This window comes from Podarcis muralis, chromosome 9 (assembly GCF_964188315.1).
Source record: "Podarcis muralis chromosome 9, rPodMur119.hap1.1, whole genome shotgun sequence".
Lineage (NCBI taxonomy): Eukaryota > Metazoa > Chordata > Lepidosauria > Squamata > Lacertidae > Podarcis > Podarcis muralis.
The window spans coordinates 12996129-13009486 of record NC_135663.1 but is presented as its reverse complement, the minus strand read 5'-3'; the positions used below and the strand labels follow the sequence as shown (position 1 = coordinate 13009486).

Sequence of the window (13358 nt, the reverse complement as noted above, 5' to 3'; positions counted from 1 at the left end):
CACGTTCTCAGTCACACACATCGCTTGCTTTCTCAGCACTAGGTGGCTTCCTTTTAAACCCTGGCAGCAACCGAACGTGTGAACGGCCTACCCCAGCGAAAAGCACTTGGGGGCCAGCTGATCGAAAAGCCCAGCCCTTTCCGGGTGGCTCCTCGCCCTGTTTCTCTGTGCTGGTGGCGCGTTCACACGTGCAAGTCCCCGCTGGCTGAGTGGTGGGTTGCAGGGAGAGGCTGACCTTCTGCACGTGTGAACCCTGCTGGACAGCTCCTTTCCCCTCCTCCTCCTCTCTAGCTATGCGCCGCTGCGCGCTCTCCGGGGATTCAACCAGCTTGGCGCGCGGGCCCGGGGGATGCGCGGCCGCGGTGGCGGGGCTCCTATCCCCGCCGAGCGCCAGGCAAGCCGGCTCCCCTCCTTCCCTCCCTCCTTCCCGGCCTCGAGCGAAGGGCAAGCGGTGGGGCTGGCACGAGGAGGCGGCTCCTGCCTGCGCTCTCCTCCCCTTCCCTCCCCTGCGCGCCGGAGAGAGAGGCAGGCAGGCAGCAGCCCTTGCCACCTCCGCCTCTTGCAAGCAGCCGCGGCTGGAGCTAGGAGGCAGCGGCGGTGCCCGCAGAACGCGCTGCCCGTCCCTCGCAGCCTCCGCGCCCGCCCGCCCGCCTGCCTCTGTCTCTCTGGGCCCCGCGGCTCCGGGCAAGAGGCCGGCTGCGTCCCTCGAAAGGCAGTGGCCGGAGCCAGGGCTGACCGGACAGGTGAGTGCCGCCGAAGCGGGCGAAGGTCGCCGGGCGAGCCTGGCTCTTGGAGACGAGCGGATGGAGTCTCGGGGGGAGAAATCGGGGTCCAGACGCGCGTTGACGCTTCACGTGTGCGCTCGCTTGTTGCGTGTGCAGACGCATCCCGGAGGAAGCTGCCTTCACTCGAGTCAGTGTTGTCTACACTGGCCGGCAGGGGCTCTCCAGAATTTCAGGCTGGGAATATTCGCAGCACTACCTGGAGATGCGGTGTGTGTGTGTGTGTGTTGAATCTGGGACCTTCTGTTTGCAAAGCAGGTGATTGCATTAATTAACCCAGGATAACTAGTACTGCAAATGTGCATTTTAAAAACAGCAATTCTGCGCTACCTGAAGCGTGCGTTGATTGAATCTGGCATGTGTGTGTGTGTGTGTTGGGGACCCAGCTCTTAACAATTTATTAATTGACCTAGCTGAGAGCAATACCACAATTATTATTTACTTTATTTGCACCCACATTGTATGGCTCCAGCAGAAAGGGTGGGGGAAAGATGCGAGGTTGCTCTCCATCTATGTGCAATAAGAGAGGGGAGGGGGGAACTTCACAACTATGCGATGTTGGGCATGCAGTTGTCTGCTGGGGGGGAGATTTGTGCTGGAAGCTAGGAGTAGCGGGCTTCTCTGGAGTGCGACATGTTTAAACCTCAAAATGCATACAGATTTTTCTGAGAAGTCCAGCGTCCTGGCATTCCACCCGTGTTCATTGCTGGAGCTAGGATTCTGCTAATGTAGAAGACATTTAGTACCACATCACATGTCTGAGGGACTTCATTCTGGCTTTATCTCATCCTGCTATTTATTGTTCCTGTTATTACCATTGATTTATTAATTGCCTTCTGAACCGCCATCTCAAGGTGACAATGAAAAAAACACTTCTAAGTTTATTGTGTTAGGGTTTCATGTACAAAGTGGGATGTTATTTCGTGTTTCTTTTTCCATGGGGGGGGGGAGTGGGGGAGAGAACAGGGTGGGAGTTTCACCCAAGTGTCAGTGCTGAAAATGTATGTATGTTTGTATGCCGGTGGCTTTCTCCTTTTCTGTTGGTATATAATGGGGGGAATCAAGTTTATATAACATGCCTATATGCATAGATTAAATAACCACTGATGGGAGAGATTATAGTAATTGTATCACCTCCAGGAAGGGCAGTAGTATGGAGATGTTTGCTTGGAGCTAAAAGCACATGTATCCTTGTTCCTTCTGCAGGATAGGGGAGAGGAGGAGATGAAGATCTGATGTGACTTGATCACACACTGGTCCCTGTGTTGGTTAATTAAATAGCATAGCAGCAAAGGAGAGAGATGGAAGAGTTTTCAGAGCAGCAAGCTCCTGTTCTCTATATGGTCATTACCAATGGTTTATTAGCTATTTAGTGTCACTGTTAGAGGTGAAGGGGGGGGGGGAATCGACCCTTCTGGAAAAGCTGAAGTGGCTCTGCTTTTTCAGAGTTCTTTAGTATGCAAGTCCATGTGTTGTAGAGTGTCACACTTGGACTGGGTAGGCACAGGTTCGAATCCCCATTCAATCACTCGAACCCACCCAAATCGGCCATGTGGAAGGTTCAGGAAAGGCAGTGCAAATAGCTCAGTCGATAGAGTATGAGACTCTTAATCCCAAGGTTGTGGGTTCGAGCCCCACGTTGGGCGAAAGATTCCTGCATTGCTGCAGGGGGTTGGACTAGATGACCCTCGTGGTTCCTCTGCAAAATCAGGCCCAGTACAGTGGTACCTTGGGTTACATACGTTTCAGGTTACATACACTTCAGGTTACAGACTCCGTTAACCCAGAAATAGTGCTTCAGGTTAAGAACTTTGCTTCAGGATGAGAACAGAAATCATGCTCCGGCGACGTGGCAGCAGCAGGAGGCCCCATTAGCTAAAGTGGTGCTTCAGGTTAAGAACAGATTCACGTTAAGAACGGACATCCAGAATGAATTAAGTACTTAACCTGAGGTACCACTGTATACCTGAAGGAGCGTTTCCACCTCCATTGTTCTGCCTGGACACTGAGGTCCAGCTCCGAGGGCCTTCTGGCGGTTCCCTCACTGCAAGAAGCAAAGCTACAGGGAACCAGGCAGAGGGCCTTCTCGGTAGTGGCGCCTGCCCTGTGGAACCAGATGTCAAAGAGATAAACATCTACCTGACATTTAGCAGACATCTGAAGGCTGCCCTGCTCAGGGAAGTTTTTAATGTGTGACATTTTAATGTATTTTTAATCTAATTTGGAAGCCGCCCAGAGTGGCTGGGGAGACCCAGCCAGATGGGCGGGGTACAAATAATAAATTATTAGTATTATTATATGATTCTGCAGTAGTTCTTTGCGCAGTGAAGGACAGTGCAAAACGAAGGAATTTGCTCCCACAAGAGGTTGTGACGGCCACCAGCTCGGTTGGCTGTTAAAAGCTGATGAGAGAAATTCACGGAGGATTGGACTATGAAAGAGTCCTAGGCATAGAGTTGAGAGGGACCTTGAAGATCTTCTAGACCAACCCCCTTTAATGCAGGAATATGCAGATGTCCCATACGGGGATCGAACCTGCAACCTTGGCTTTATCAGCACCACGCTCTAACTGAGCTATGCAGGCTCTTCCTGTGATAGCTAAGGTCTACCTCCACTGTCAGAGAGGTTATGTCTCACAATACCAGCTGCTGAGATTCACAACTGGGGAGGGAGCTGTTGTGCTCCGTTTCTGCCTGTGGGCTTCCCACAGGCATTTGGTTGGCTCCAGTGAGAACCACAAATTTTTCTGGTCTGTTTTGGACCAGTCAACCTAACCTCCTCACAGGACTCTGTTGAGGATGAAATGAGAAGTCTTGTGTCTGTCAGCTTGAACCTTTTGGCAACTCAGGCTATAAATGTACGTTTCAACTTGGCTCACGTCGGCCATTTTGCAAGAATAGTGCAAAAATTGTTGCAAGAGGTAGGAAGCCAGCCATATTTTGCTGGTATAGGGTCACCACCTTTAGGGGGTCTGTGGTCGGACTTGACATAATCTTCCTTCGCTCCTATGGTCCACAGCTACACATGGAGCCATAGCTGTCAACTTTTCCCTTTTCTTGTGAGGAATCCTATTCGGAATAAGGGAATTTTCCTTTAAAAAAGGGAAACGTTTACAGTTATACGTGGAGCCAGTTGCCCAGCTCATCTTTTAACTTCCAAATGGTTTCTGGGCACCTGAATTTTTGCACAACTGTTTCTCTCTCTCTCTTTTTAATTACTTTTTATTAAGGATTTTTTGTGTTACAAAACAGGGAAAGCTACACCTATCGCCTCCGCTTTCAATTCACAGTCTTTTTCACAGTTCATTTACATTTAGTGAGAGACACTTTTGTCATAAACACACACAGTGTTCCCATTACTGCTGACAACATTGGTTAAAATCCTGCTACTGGAACATCACAATTCATGTGCCACAAAGGCGCCTGACATTGTCTCACTGACATGCCCCCCACCGTAAGCGATGGGGAGATGACCTGCTCTTAAGCAAGTCCCCCCCCCCCCAATCATTGAGACATAGGACCAATTGGCTGAAAGCCATGTGGTCCAAACTACCCCAAACAATGCTATTTCCCCACTAAGTGTTTCTTTCTCTAGCCCAGACGTGCAGCCCAGAATAGATGCAAATCTATAAATAATGACATGCATATTTTAGAACCTGGGTAACTTTTGCGGTAATACAGAGAGCAGAATGAGCAGGCCAATTCTGCAGCTGGGCTTGTGGCGATGCTTTGCCAAGGCTTTTGGTGGTGCACTGGAAAAAGCGAGCTATGCTCCTCCAGCAGCAAAACAGCATGAGAATCTGCAGAACAACAACAACAGCCCACAGAGTCCTTTGCAACTTCATTGCCACCCATCAATCACAGTGACGTCCCTGCTAGCCATTCGCGGAAGTCACAAATCAACGTGCGTTGATGGCACTGAGATAATGTTACAGAGCTCTCTCTTTCTCATGTACACACACAAAGAGAGAGTCTTTGTAAGGAAGAAGAACCTATTGCACTGCTCTCTCTTCCAGGCCTCCATAGCTCAGGCCTCGACACAGTTGCAAGCATAAGCTACAGGCTATCAATGAGCAGTTTGAGTCCCGTTGTGGCTCCCCCATGAGCATTCGCCAAACTGCACACAACATACATTTGCATCCCTTGTGTGTGTGGGAACAAGCCCTTTTGAATGGAGAGAGATAAGGAAGATGTAATAATGGCCCAGGAGGCAACGTCAGCACCTTGCTGGCAGTTCTGTAGAAGCTTCAATCTTCCTGGGAGATGTTGGGAGAAACCACACAGGGTCTTCGTTTTGGGTGTCCAAAGGGCCACCATAATTTCAGAAGGGAGCTGGAGAAGCAGTGAGATTGGGAGTCCCCTGTGTCACAACCTCCCCATGCTGGAGCAGACCGGAGAGAGAAAGAGGGAGAGGCAAGGAAAGATTAGGGAAAGGGTCCCCAGCTCTGTGGTGGAACATCTGCCCTGTATGCACAAGGTCCCAGGTTCAGTCCCTGACATCTGCAGGTTGAGATGGGAGAGACTGCTGCCTGAAACCCTGGCGATCAGGCTTCTGCCAGCCAGTGTCAGCAACACTGAGCTAGATGGGCCAGTGGTCTGGCTCTGTGTAAGGCACCTCCTGAGTTTCTGTGATAGGAAACTTTGTGGACACCAAGTCTGACGCAGTCTCTGACTACCTGCCTGCCTTCCATGAAATCCAGGACTTGCTGTGCTATATTGCCCAGTACTGAAGTGGCCCTATGTAAGAGCAGCGAAACAGCTCAAGCTTATCATGCAAGAAGCTCCCAAGTCTGATCCTTGACTACAGATGTCCATTAAAAGGGGATGGGTATCACTACCTGAGACCCAGAGCCTCATGCAACAACTGTCTAAGTTATGGTGGGGAACCTACAGTTCCCTAGGATTCTTTAGAGAAAGTCGTAGTGTGGATAGTACAGCTCTCATCTGTTTTTCAGCCATGTGTAGGTTTGGTAGCTCAACATTTCATGTTTGCAAGCTGAAATGATGTTCCAGTTCTGTCATTGACACATGTGTTTGTGTGTGTGTGTGTGTGTGTGTGTGTGAGAGAGAGAGAGAGAGAGAGAGAGAGAGAGAGAGAGAGAGAGAGATTTGGACTTAAACATCAAAACATATAACTGCTGCTTTTTCAAAACCACCCCAGTAGCTTTCTTGCAGCAGAAAGTTGACTTTTCTTTTCTATTTTTTTCCACCTCCCACATTTCCAATGTTGCTATTTGGTTTTATTTCCTTCTAGCAGCCTGACACTAGAATTTCAGTTTCAATGTGTGAAATTCTTTGGAATGCTCAACAAGAGCAGCAGCAGGTTGCATGAGACGTCGGTTTGAAATGCACAGCGGCACATAAGCTGACTTCCAGCTAGATGGATTATTTTTTTTAAAGGGGGAAAAAAAGCCTTGAAGTTTCCTTTCTGTGCAGTGAGAAAACCTGCCAGTCTTAGCATTCGCCTTTCAGGTAAACAATGCTCCGGTTGTTTGATCCCATTATCACAGCCAGGGTTTTGAACTGGGTTTATTTCTTTTCCCTTTGTCCAGGTCACCTGCCCAAATGGGAAATGGGTCAGTGAAACACAAGTACCTGAAGAGGCCAGACAGTCATGTGGGAAACTGCCCTCTGGGCTGCTCAGGGAGCAGCAAGTTCTTGAAAGACCCGGGTCTGAACATCAGTACGATCACAGGTGCGGCGGATATTCTGAGGAGCAAGATCTGGGAGCTCGAGAGGGAGCTGAAGAGGCAGGAAGAAGAGCTCCACGAGAGGAACTACCACATCATCGAGCTGCAGGAGCAGCTGGCGAAGCAAACCCGGACCATCGCCGACCTCACCGAAGAGCTAAAGTGCAAATGCATCCAGCTCAACAAGCTACAGGATGTTGTGGACACCCAGGGGACAAACCCCTTCCTGTTCTCCCCTCTTAAAGAAGCGCCCAGGGCCAACCATGCCGCCCCCTACAGCAACAGGAGGAGAGGTGCGAAGGAAGGCGTGTCTGCAGAGCCCACGAGCCGGACGTACGACTTGAGCGAGCAGCCTCGCTTCTCCTTCGAAAAGGCGAGAGTCAGAAAGGCCTCAAGGTGAGAGGGCACACTGCGCTGTGCTGGGGCGATCGGTGTGCGCACCAAAGTATGCGTAGCTAGGTGCATGCTTCACAGGGTGGGTTTGATTTAAATCAAATCGATTTAAATCATGATTTAAGTCAAATCAATTTACCGTATTTTTCGCTCTATAAGACGCACCAGACCACAAGACGCACCTAGTTTTTGGAGGAGGAAAACAAGGAAAAAAATATTCTGAATCTCAGAAGCCAGAACAGCAAGAGGGATCGCTGTGCAGTGAAAGCAGCAATCCCTCTTGCTGTTCTGGCTTCTGTGATAGCTGTGCAGCCTGCATTCGCTCCATAAGACGCACACACATTTCCCCTTTTTAGGAGGGGAAAAGTGAGTCTTATAGAGCAAAAAATACGGTAAATCACGATTCATGTCAAATCAATTTAAATCATGATTCAAGTCAAATCGATTTAAATCATGATTTAAATCACTAGTCAGTCAGACTTGATTTTAATCTTCTTTTTTTTTTACAGAAAGACTCATTCTTGCTGATATAATATTCACAACCAGGTGAAGGTTTCATTTATTTATTTAACTAAAACAATAACATTAGAGCATATGTATCCATGTTTGTTAACTGATGTGGTTAAACGATTTTTTAAAAAAACAAACAAACCCCTTAGACTGAGTTTTAGCAAACATGAAAAACTTAAAACAAATCCTTATTTCCTGATGAATAGCCTTTGGACTATAATGTAACTTCAATAGAAAACTATCTTTAGAAAGATTTTTTCCTTCAAAAGCATTTCATTTTAAAAATCTGATTTAAATTTTAAAAAATCTGATTGAAATGGGGGGGGAAATCCTATTTAAATAAAAAAATCTGGGTGGTTTTTTTTTAAAAAAAAATCATTGATTTTTTATCCACCTTGATCCTTCACAGGATAGTTGTCTGCTGCCGTGATAGCTGTAAGTGTGTGAGACAGCTCTAATGCTGCGGTTTTAGATGCACGCTTGTGGTTGTTTATAGAATTTGGGCAAGGAGCCGGTAGACTACCACAAGTGTGTGGGGAGGTTTGAATGCCTCATACAGACAGATTTGCCCCTAGCCCTCTGATTCCCCTCCCTGTCTGCCGCTGAGCAGCTGAAAGGGGCGAAGGCTCTGAGGTTGTGCAGAGGAATGCATTTGCAGCCGCCTCTTCTCTAAGAACCTTTGCAGGAGGAAGAGCAACGCATCTGGGACAGAAAAAGATTGCACCACAATGTGCCCTGGGCTTTCATAGCTGGCATGGGCTTTCAGGGTGGCCTTGGGATCACACTGCCTCGCTGTACTTTGTTGTTTAGTTAAGAGGTATACCTTGAGCGTAAGAGAATGCCTTTTTTGTTCATGCTGCCACAGCAAAGCTATAATTCTTCGGAGCACAGATGTCGAGCGAAAAGGAGTGTCTGTCTCTGAGGAACTTGCCTATAGTTGGACAAGAGGGAAAGGCTGGGCTGGGCTTGGATGAGAAGGAGCTTGTGTGCAAGGCTTGTGAACTAGTGAATGTGAGACTTCAGTACTCATAAACAGGAGCCCAAAATGGGGAGATGGTGGTTGGTTCTCCCCTCAATAATGCCCATTTGGTGTTTGCAAATGGGTGTGGTAGATTACGCTTAAACGTGTGTCTTAAACTGTGTGTTTATTGCCCATCAAATTTATTTCTGGATTTATTTCTGGAATAATAGTGCTGGCTGTGCACAATAGACAGGTTTTTCTGGATGGTGCCTGTTACTGTGCAGAAAAAAACTAAATATTAACCCAGGCTTTCAAATACCATTCATCTGTTGCCCTTGTAAGAATTGCTTTCAGACCCTGAAGCAGAGAAGCGTTTGTAAACTGGGAGAGTTTATTCTTTTCTTCTCAGGTCCTTGGTACACCACAGATGGCTGGCATAGGTCTGTTTGAGCAGATAGGCTAGTAAGAATTCTTGTTCACTAAAGACTTTTGATGTTGTATCATTCTGTTCCAGGACATACAGTGGTACCTTGGGTTAAGTACTTAGTTCGTTCCGGAGGTCTGTTCTTAAACTGAAACCGTTCTTAACCTGAAGCACCACTTTAGCTAATGGGGCCTCCTGCTGCCGCTGCGTCACCGGAGCCTGATTTCTGTTCTTATCCTGAAGCAAAGTTCTTAACCTGAAGCACTATTTCTGGGTTAGTGGAGTGTGTAACCTAAAGCGTATGTAACCTGAAGCGTATGTAACCTGAGGTACCACTGTACTATTAGTTAAGGCGCTCATTTTCTTCTTTGTCTTCTTTCCCACTCACTATGCTCTTCCGGAACTGTTTTTTAAGGCTGCCTCGTTCACTCCAGAAGCAGTTCCTAGGTCTCAGCATAATGACAGCACTCACAGATTTTGTGAGACTATGTCTCAGCCAAATAAGGCAGTGTCCAGAACTTCTTCCCTGTATGTTGACTCTAAACAGAATGGTGACTGCATTTTAAGAGCCTATTTTAGACAGAGCATTGAACAGGCCTTTTCAATGGTGGCTCCCTGGTTGTGGAATGCTCTCCCCAGGGAGACTCACATGGCACCATCTTTATCTATTTTTAGAAACAAGAAAATTGTTTTCCTTTTTACCTGGGCTTTGCGCCTTTAATTTGAGCAGTTTCAAGTACCTGTCGCCTCTTTTTAGTGGGATAGGTTTCTTAAGCCCTGTCATTTATTTATATGGATATGTGGTTTTGTTTTGTTTTTAATTTTTTATTTCCAAAACCGGAAAAAGAAAAATTACAAACATCAAATTCAACATCCATATTCATTTTCTAACATAAACCTATTATATAATTAACTAAATTAAAATATACCTAATTACTCTAAACTTCTCTTTGCTTCTCTTTCCTGTATACAAATATGACACAGTTAGAAATTTTATATTAAAGCTTTTATATTATAAATAATATTTTAAATTCCCAAGTTCACATAGGTGAAGGGGAATGGGGGGTCTAGGGATGTGTGGTTTTTTTTAGGTTTTTATTGGTTGGTTCATTGTACTCAGTGACTAAATAATAATAATATAATATAATCACTTTTTTGAAGAGGGAAGCTGGTGGCACACTTGTTAGATGTATATTTTTAGTAAGACAAAAGCAGTTTCAGCTTAAAACAGGCTATGTACTACAAGAATTAGGAACTAGGAACTAACGGTTGCATTTTTTTGTTCTCTGCCATTGCCTCCATTTAGGGCATTGGGATTTTCAGAGACTCAGTCCCAGTTCTTTGGCCACAAGTATTCAGCACCATTGTAGGGAAACTGGAGCACCATTGGTCCTCTGGGTCGCAAACATATGTCCACTAGTTATGGAAAGAGGCTATGACTCCTGTGGGTTATAACTGAATTTGCAGTGCAATTAGCTCTGGAGACTACATAATGAAATTCTGCTGCAGTTTGGATTCCACTGGAAAGAAACTCAAATCTGCATGGTTAAGCAAGGAAGATTCTACAATAGCAGGTTTTTGCTTTCCCCTTTTGGGCCTTTCCCCGGGAGCTGCAGATATAGCAATAAGGTGGATAGCTGCTCACCACCTGAAGTTAACAGCATTAAATTGCCACTGGCCACATGAGAGAGCCAGAGACAAGCAGGTATTTTTTCCAGTTTCCTAACCTTGCACCCTCTGCCGTTTCCTTTGAAATAAGATTTGTTGTTGTTTAGTCGTTTAGTCGTGTCCGACTCTTCGTGACCCCATGGACCAGAGCACGCCAGGCACCTCTGTCCTCCACTACTTCCCGCAGTTTGGTCAGACTCATGCTGGTAACCTCGAAAACACTATCCAACCATCTCGTCCTCTGTCTCGTCCTCTGTCGCCCCCTTCTCCTTGTGCCCTCCATCTTTCCCAGCATCAGTGTCTTCTCCAGGGAGTCTTCTCTTCTCATGAGGTGGCCAAAGTACTGGAGCCTCAGAAATAAGATTAAAAGGGGAGTTATAGGTGCCAGGAAGCCAACTTTCAAACATTTGAGAAATCTTGCTTCTCATATCAAACCAAAACATTTGTATACCTCTAGTGCAGTGTTTCCCAACCTTGGGCCTCCAGCTGTTTTTGGACTACAACTCCCATCATCCCTAGCTAGCAAGACCAGTGGTCAGGGATGATGGGAATTGTAGTTCAAAAACAGCTTGGGGCCCAAGGTTGGGAAACACTGCTCTAGTGTGTGTAGCATGGGCTAAATGTATAACAAAAGCCTAAGCGATAGGGCTGTTAATGTGGTAAATAATAATTATATGGATTATTAGGCTCTTGTGCTTTTATTTGGAACCCAAAATATAAAAGAAAACAAGTTTCTTTGCCCTGGATTTTAGGACATGATGGTTGCACAGTGACATAATTCTAAGAGTTCTGTGTCCATTTCCCAAAGCCAGATTCTGAGACAAAAGGGAGGTAAGCAACTTCTTTGAGACTTGAACACTCCTATTTCAGACAGCAAACAAGCAGGAAGAGTATGTTTACTTCACCCTAAGAAGAAAGCTCAGAGCCTAGGACTTGCCGATCAGAAGGTAGGCGGTTCGAATCCCCGCAACGGGGTAAGCTCCCATTGCTCGGCCCCAGCTCCTGCCAACCTAGCAGTTCGAAAGCACGTCAAAGTGCAAGTAGATAAATAGGTACCACTCCGGCAGGAAGGTAAATGGCATTTCCGTGCGCTGCTCTGGTTTGCCAGAAGCAGCTTAGTCATGCTGGCCACATGACCCAGAAACTGTATGCCGGCTCCTTCGGCCAATAAAGCGAGATGAGCGCCGCAACCCCAGAATCGTCCGCGACTGGACCTAATGGTCAGGGGTCCCTTTACCTTTAAGAAGAAAGCTCAGAACATCTCAGTCCCTCTGCCATTAGAGACCTTCTAAAGGCAACACACCAAACTGGGGGTGCAATTCAGTCAATAGCATACAAGACTGCAAGGGACAGGATGTGTGAGTAGACAACGATAGTTAGTAAGGTCTGAGTGATATTACGCTCCTGAGCTGGCCAGCTGCATTCTTCCTGTCAAAATGGCTTAACATTTGCATGGAGAAAATATGTGGGTTGGCTAAGAGACAGACGACAAGGTGCAGCAGACCTCTTGCTCTGTGCATTGGCTTGCGGACTCGCCAGTGTTGAGCTGGAGACTATTTTTAAAAAGAAGCCAGAATGTCAAGCTTGCCAGACTAGTCATTAGAGCCAACAGGAATCTGGTCCATCACTTGGTGTTTTGCTCTGTAGATGCCAATAAAAGGTCATTCTGTCCCATCATCTCTAAGGGACATGGCTTATAGTGACAGAAGTGCCAATAAAATCATGTGGTTAATAAATTCAACAGTTTAATGCTGGAAGTGCTGTTGCATGCAGATAGACACAAGTTCAATTCTGTGTTGGCTGAAAATACCCCCAGTCTGAAACTCTGGAGAGCTATTGCCAACCAGTGTGGAAAACACTGGGTTCAAAGGACCGATATCCTCAATTTGTATAAGGCAGCTTCCTATGTACCCCGTGTTTCAAAGTGGCATTTCCTTCCTTGTAAATACGAAGGGTGAATGTATAGGCATGCAGAGAACCATGCAATCTAGTCAGATGATCTTTCGGCTATTGCCACAAGCATGCAAAATTCCTCAGGCAATTCCGACTTTTTCCACTCGCTTTGGTATTGATTGACCTGAAAGCACAGCAAACTGCGACCTCTCCGAGACGCTCACTTGCGTCCTCCTCCTCCACACAGTCCAGTCTAGTCTTGCATAATAAGCTCTCTCCACCAGTGTTAGAATTCCTGCTCCATGATTGCAGTCATGGGACTGTTGTCTTTCACATGACAGTATATGTTTTGACTCCACAAAGTGGGAAGTGACAGAGACAGGATGTTTGTGTTACTGTGTTCTGTGAAGTGGGACTATTGTCCTTTGTTCTTTCTCTTTGCTGTCTGATGCTAGAGAGAGAGGGAGCCATGTTGTAGTTTTCCATGTGTGTTTATATGTAAATAAAGTAGATTAGCCAAAATGCTGAGTTGCTGAGGTCTGTTACGCAAGCTGCAAAGACTCTGAGGATCCCTAAGTGTGCCGGTGTCGGTTGGCATCAGTTGCTGTGATGTTCGGGCTGAAGAAAGCTTTTGAAGCTCCCAAACGATCGACCAGGAGGGAGAGAACATGCCAGTCGGGCATGTGTCTCTACAAGGGTCCTACTTGAGTAGGTGCACGATTCCATCCTCAAAGAGCTACAAAGGGATCTGTTTCCCTTTTTCAAGGGAAGCTGTTGTCACTGGATGTTTGCTAAGCCCGTCTTTCAAATGTAGTTATTATAGGCATTTTAAAAAAATACTGTCCTTCATGCAGAAGACCCCCGGGCAACCCTTGTCATCTCCAGTCATAAAGGAACTTGGATATTAGCACTAGGAAATCCCATAAACCTTGGGGCACCCCTGCTGGTTAGAGCAGATGATATTAAACTAGGTAGAGCAATGGCCCAACAGCCCCATTTTTCTCCGCATCTTCCTCCCCCTGCAAAAAGGCAGTGCAG

The 13358-nt window shown here is 46.6% G+C and overlaps 1 protein-coding gene across 1 annotated transcript in view; it reads left to right on the top strand.

The window, feature by feature from the left end:
- Positions 1-468: 468 nt before the first annotated feature.
- Positions 469-13358, top strand: part of PRKG2 (protein kinase cGMP-dependent 2) — a 60217-nt gene continuing 47327 nt past the window's right edge. The window contains exons 1-2 of the mRNA XM_028744438.2: positions 469-743; positions 6334-6867. Coding sequence (XP_028600271.2) covers positions 6347-6867 — 521 coding nt within the window. The 5' untranslated portion in view covers positions 469-743; positions 6334-6346. The remainder of the gene's footprint in view (positions 744-6333; positions 6868-13358) is intronic.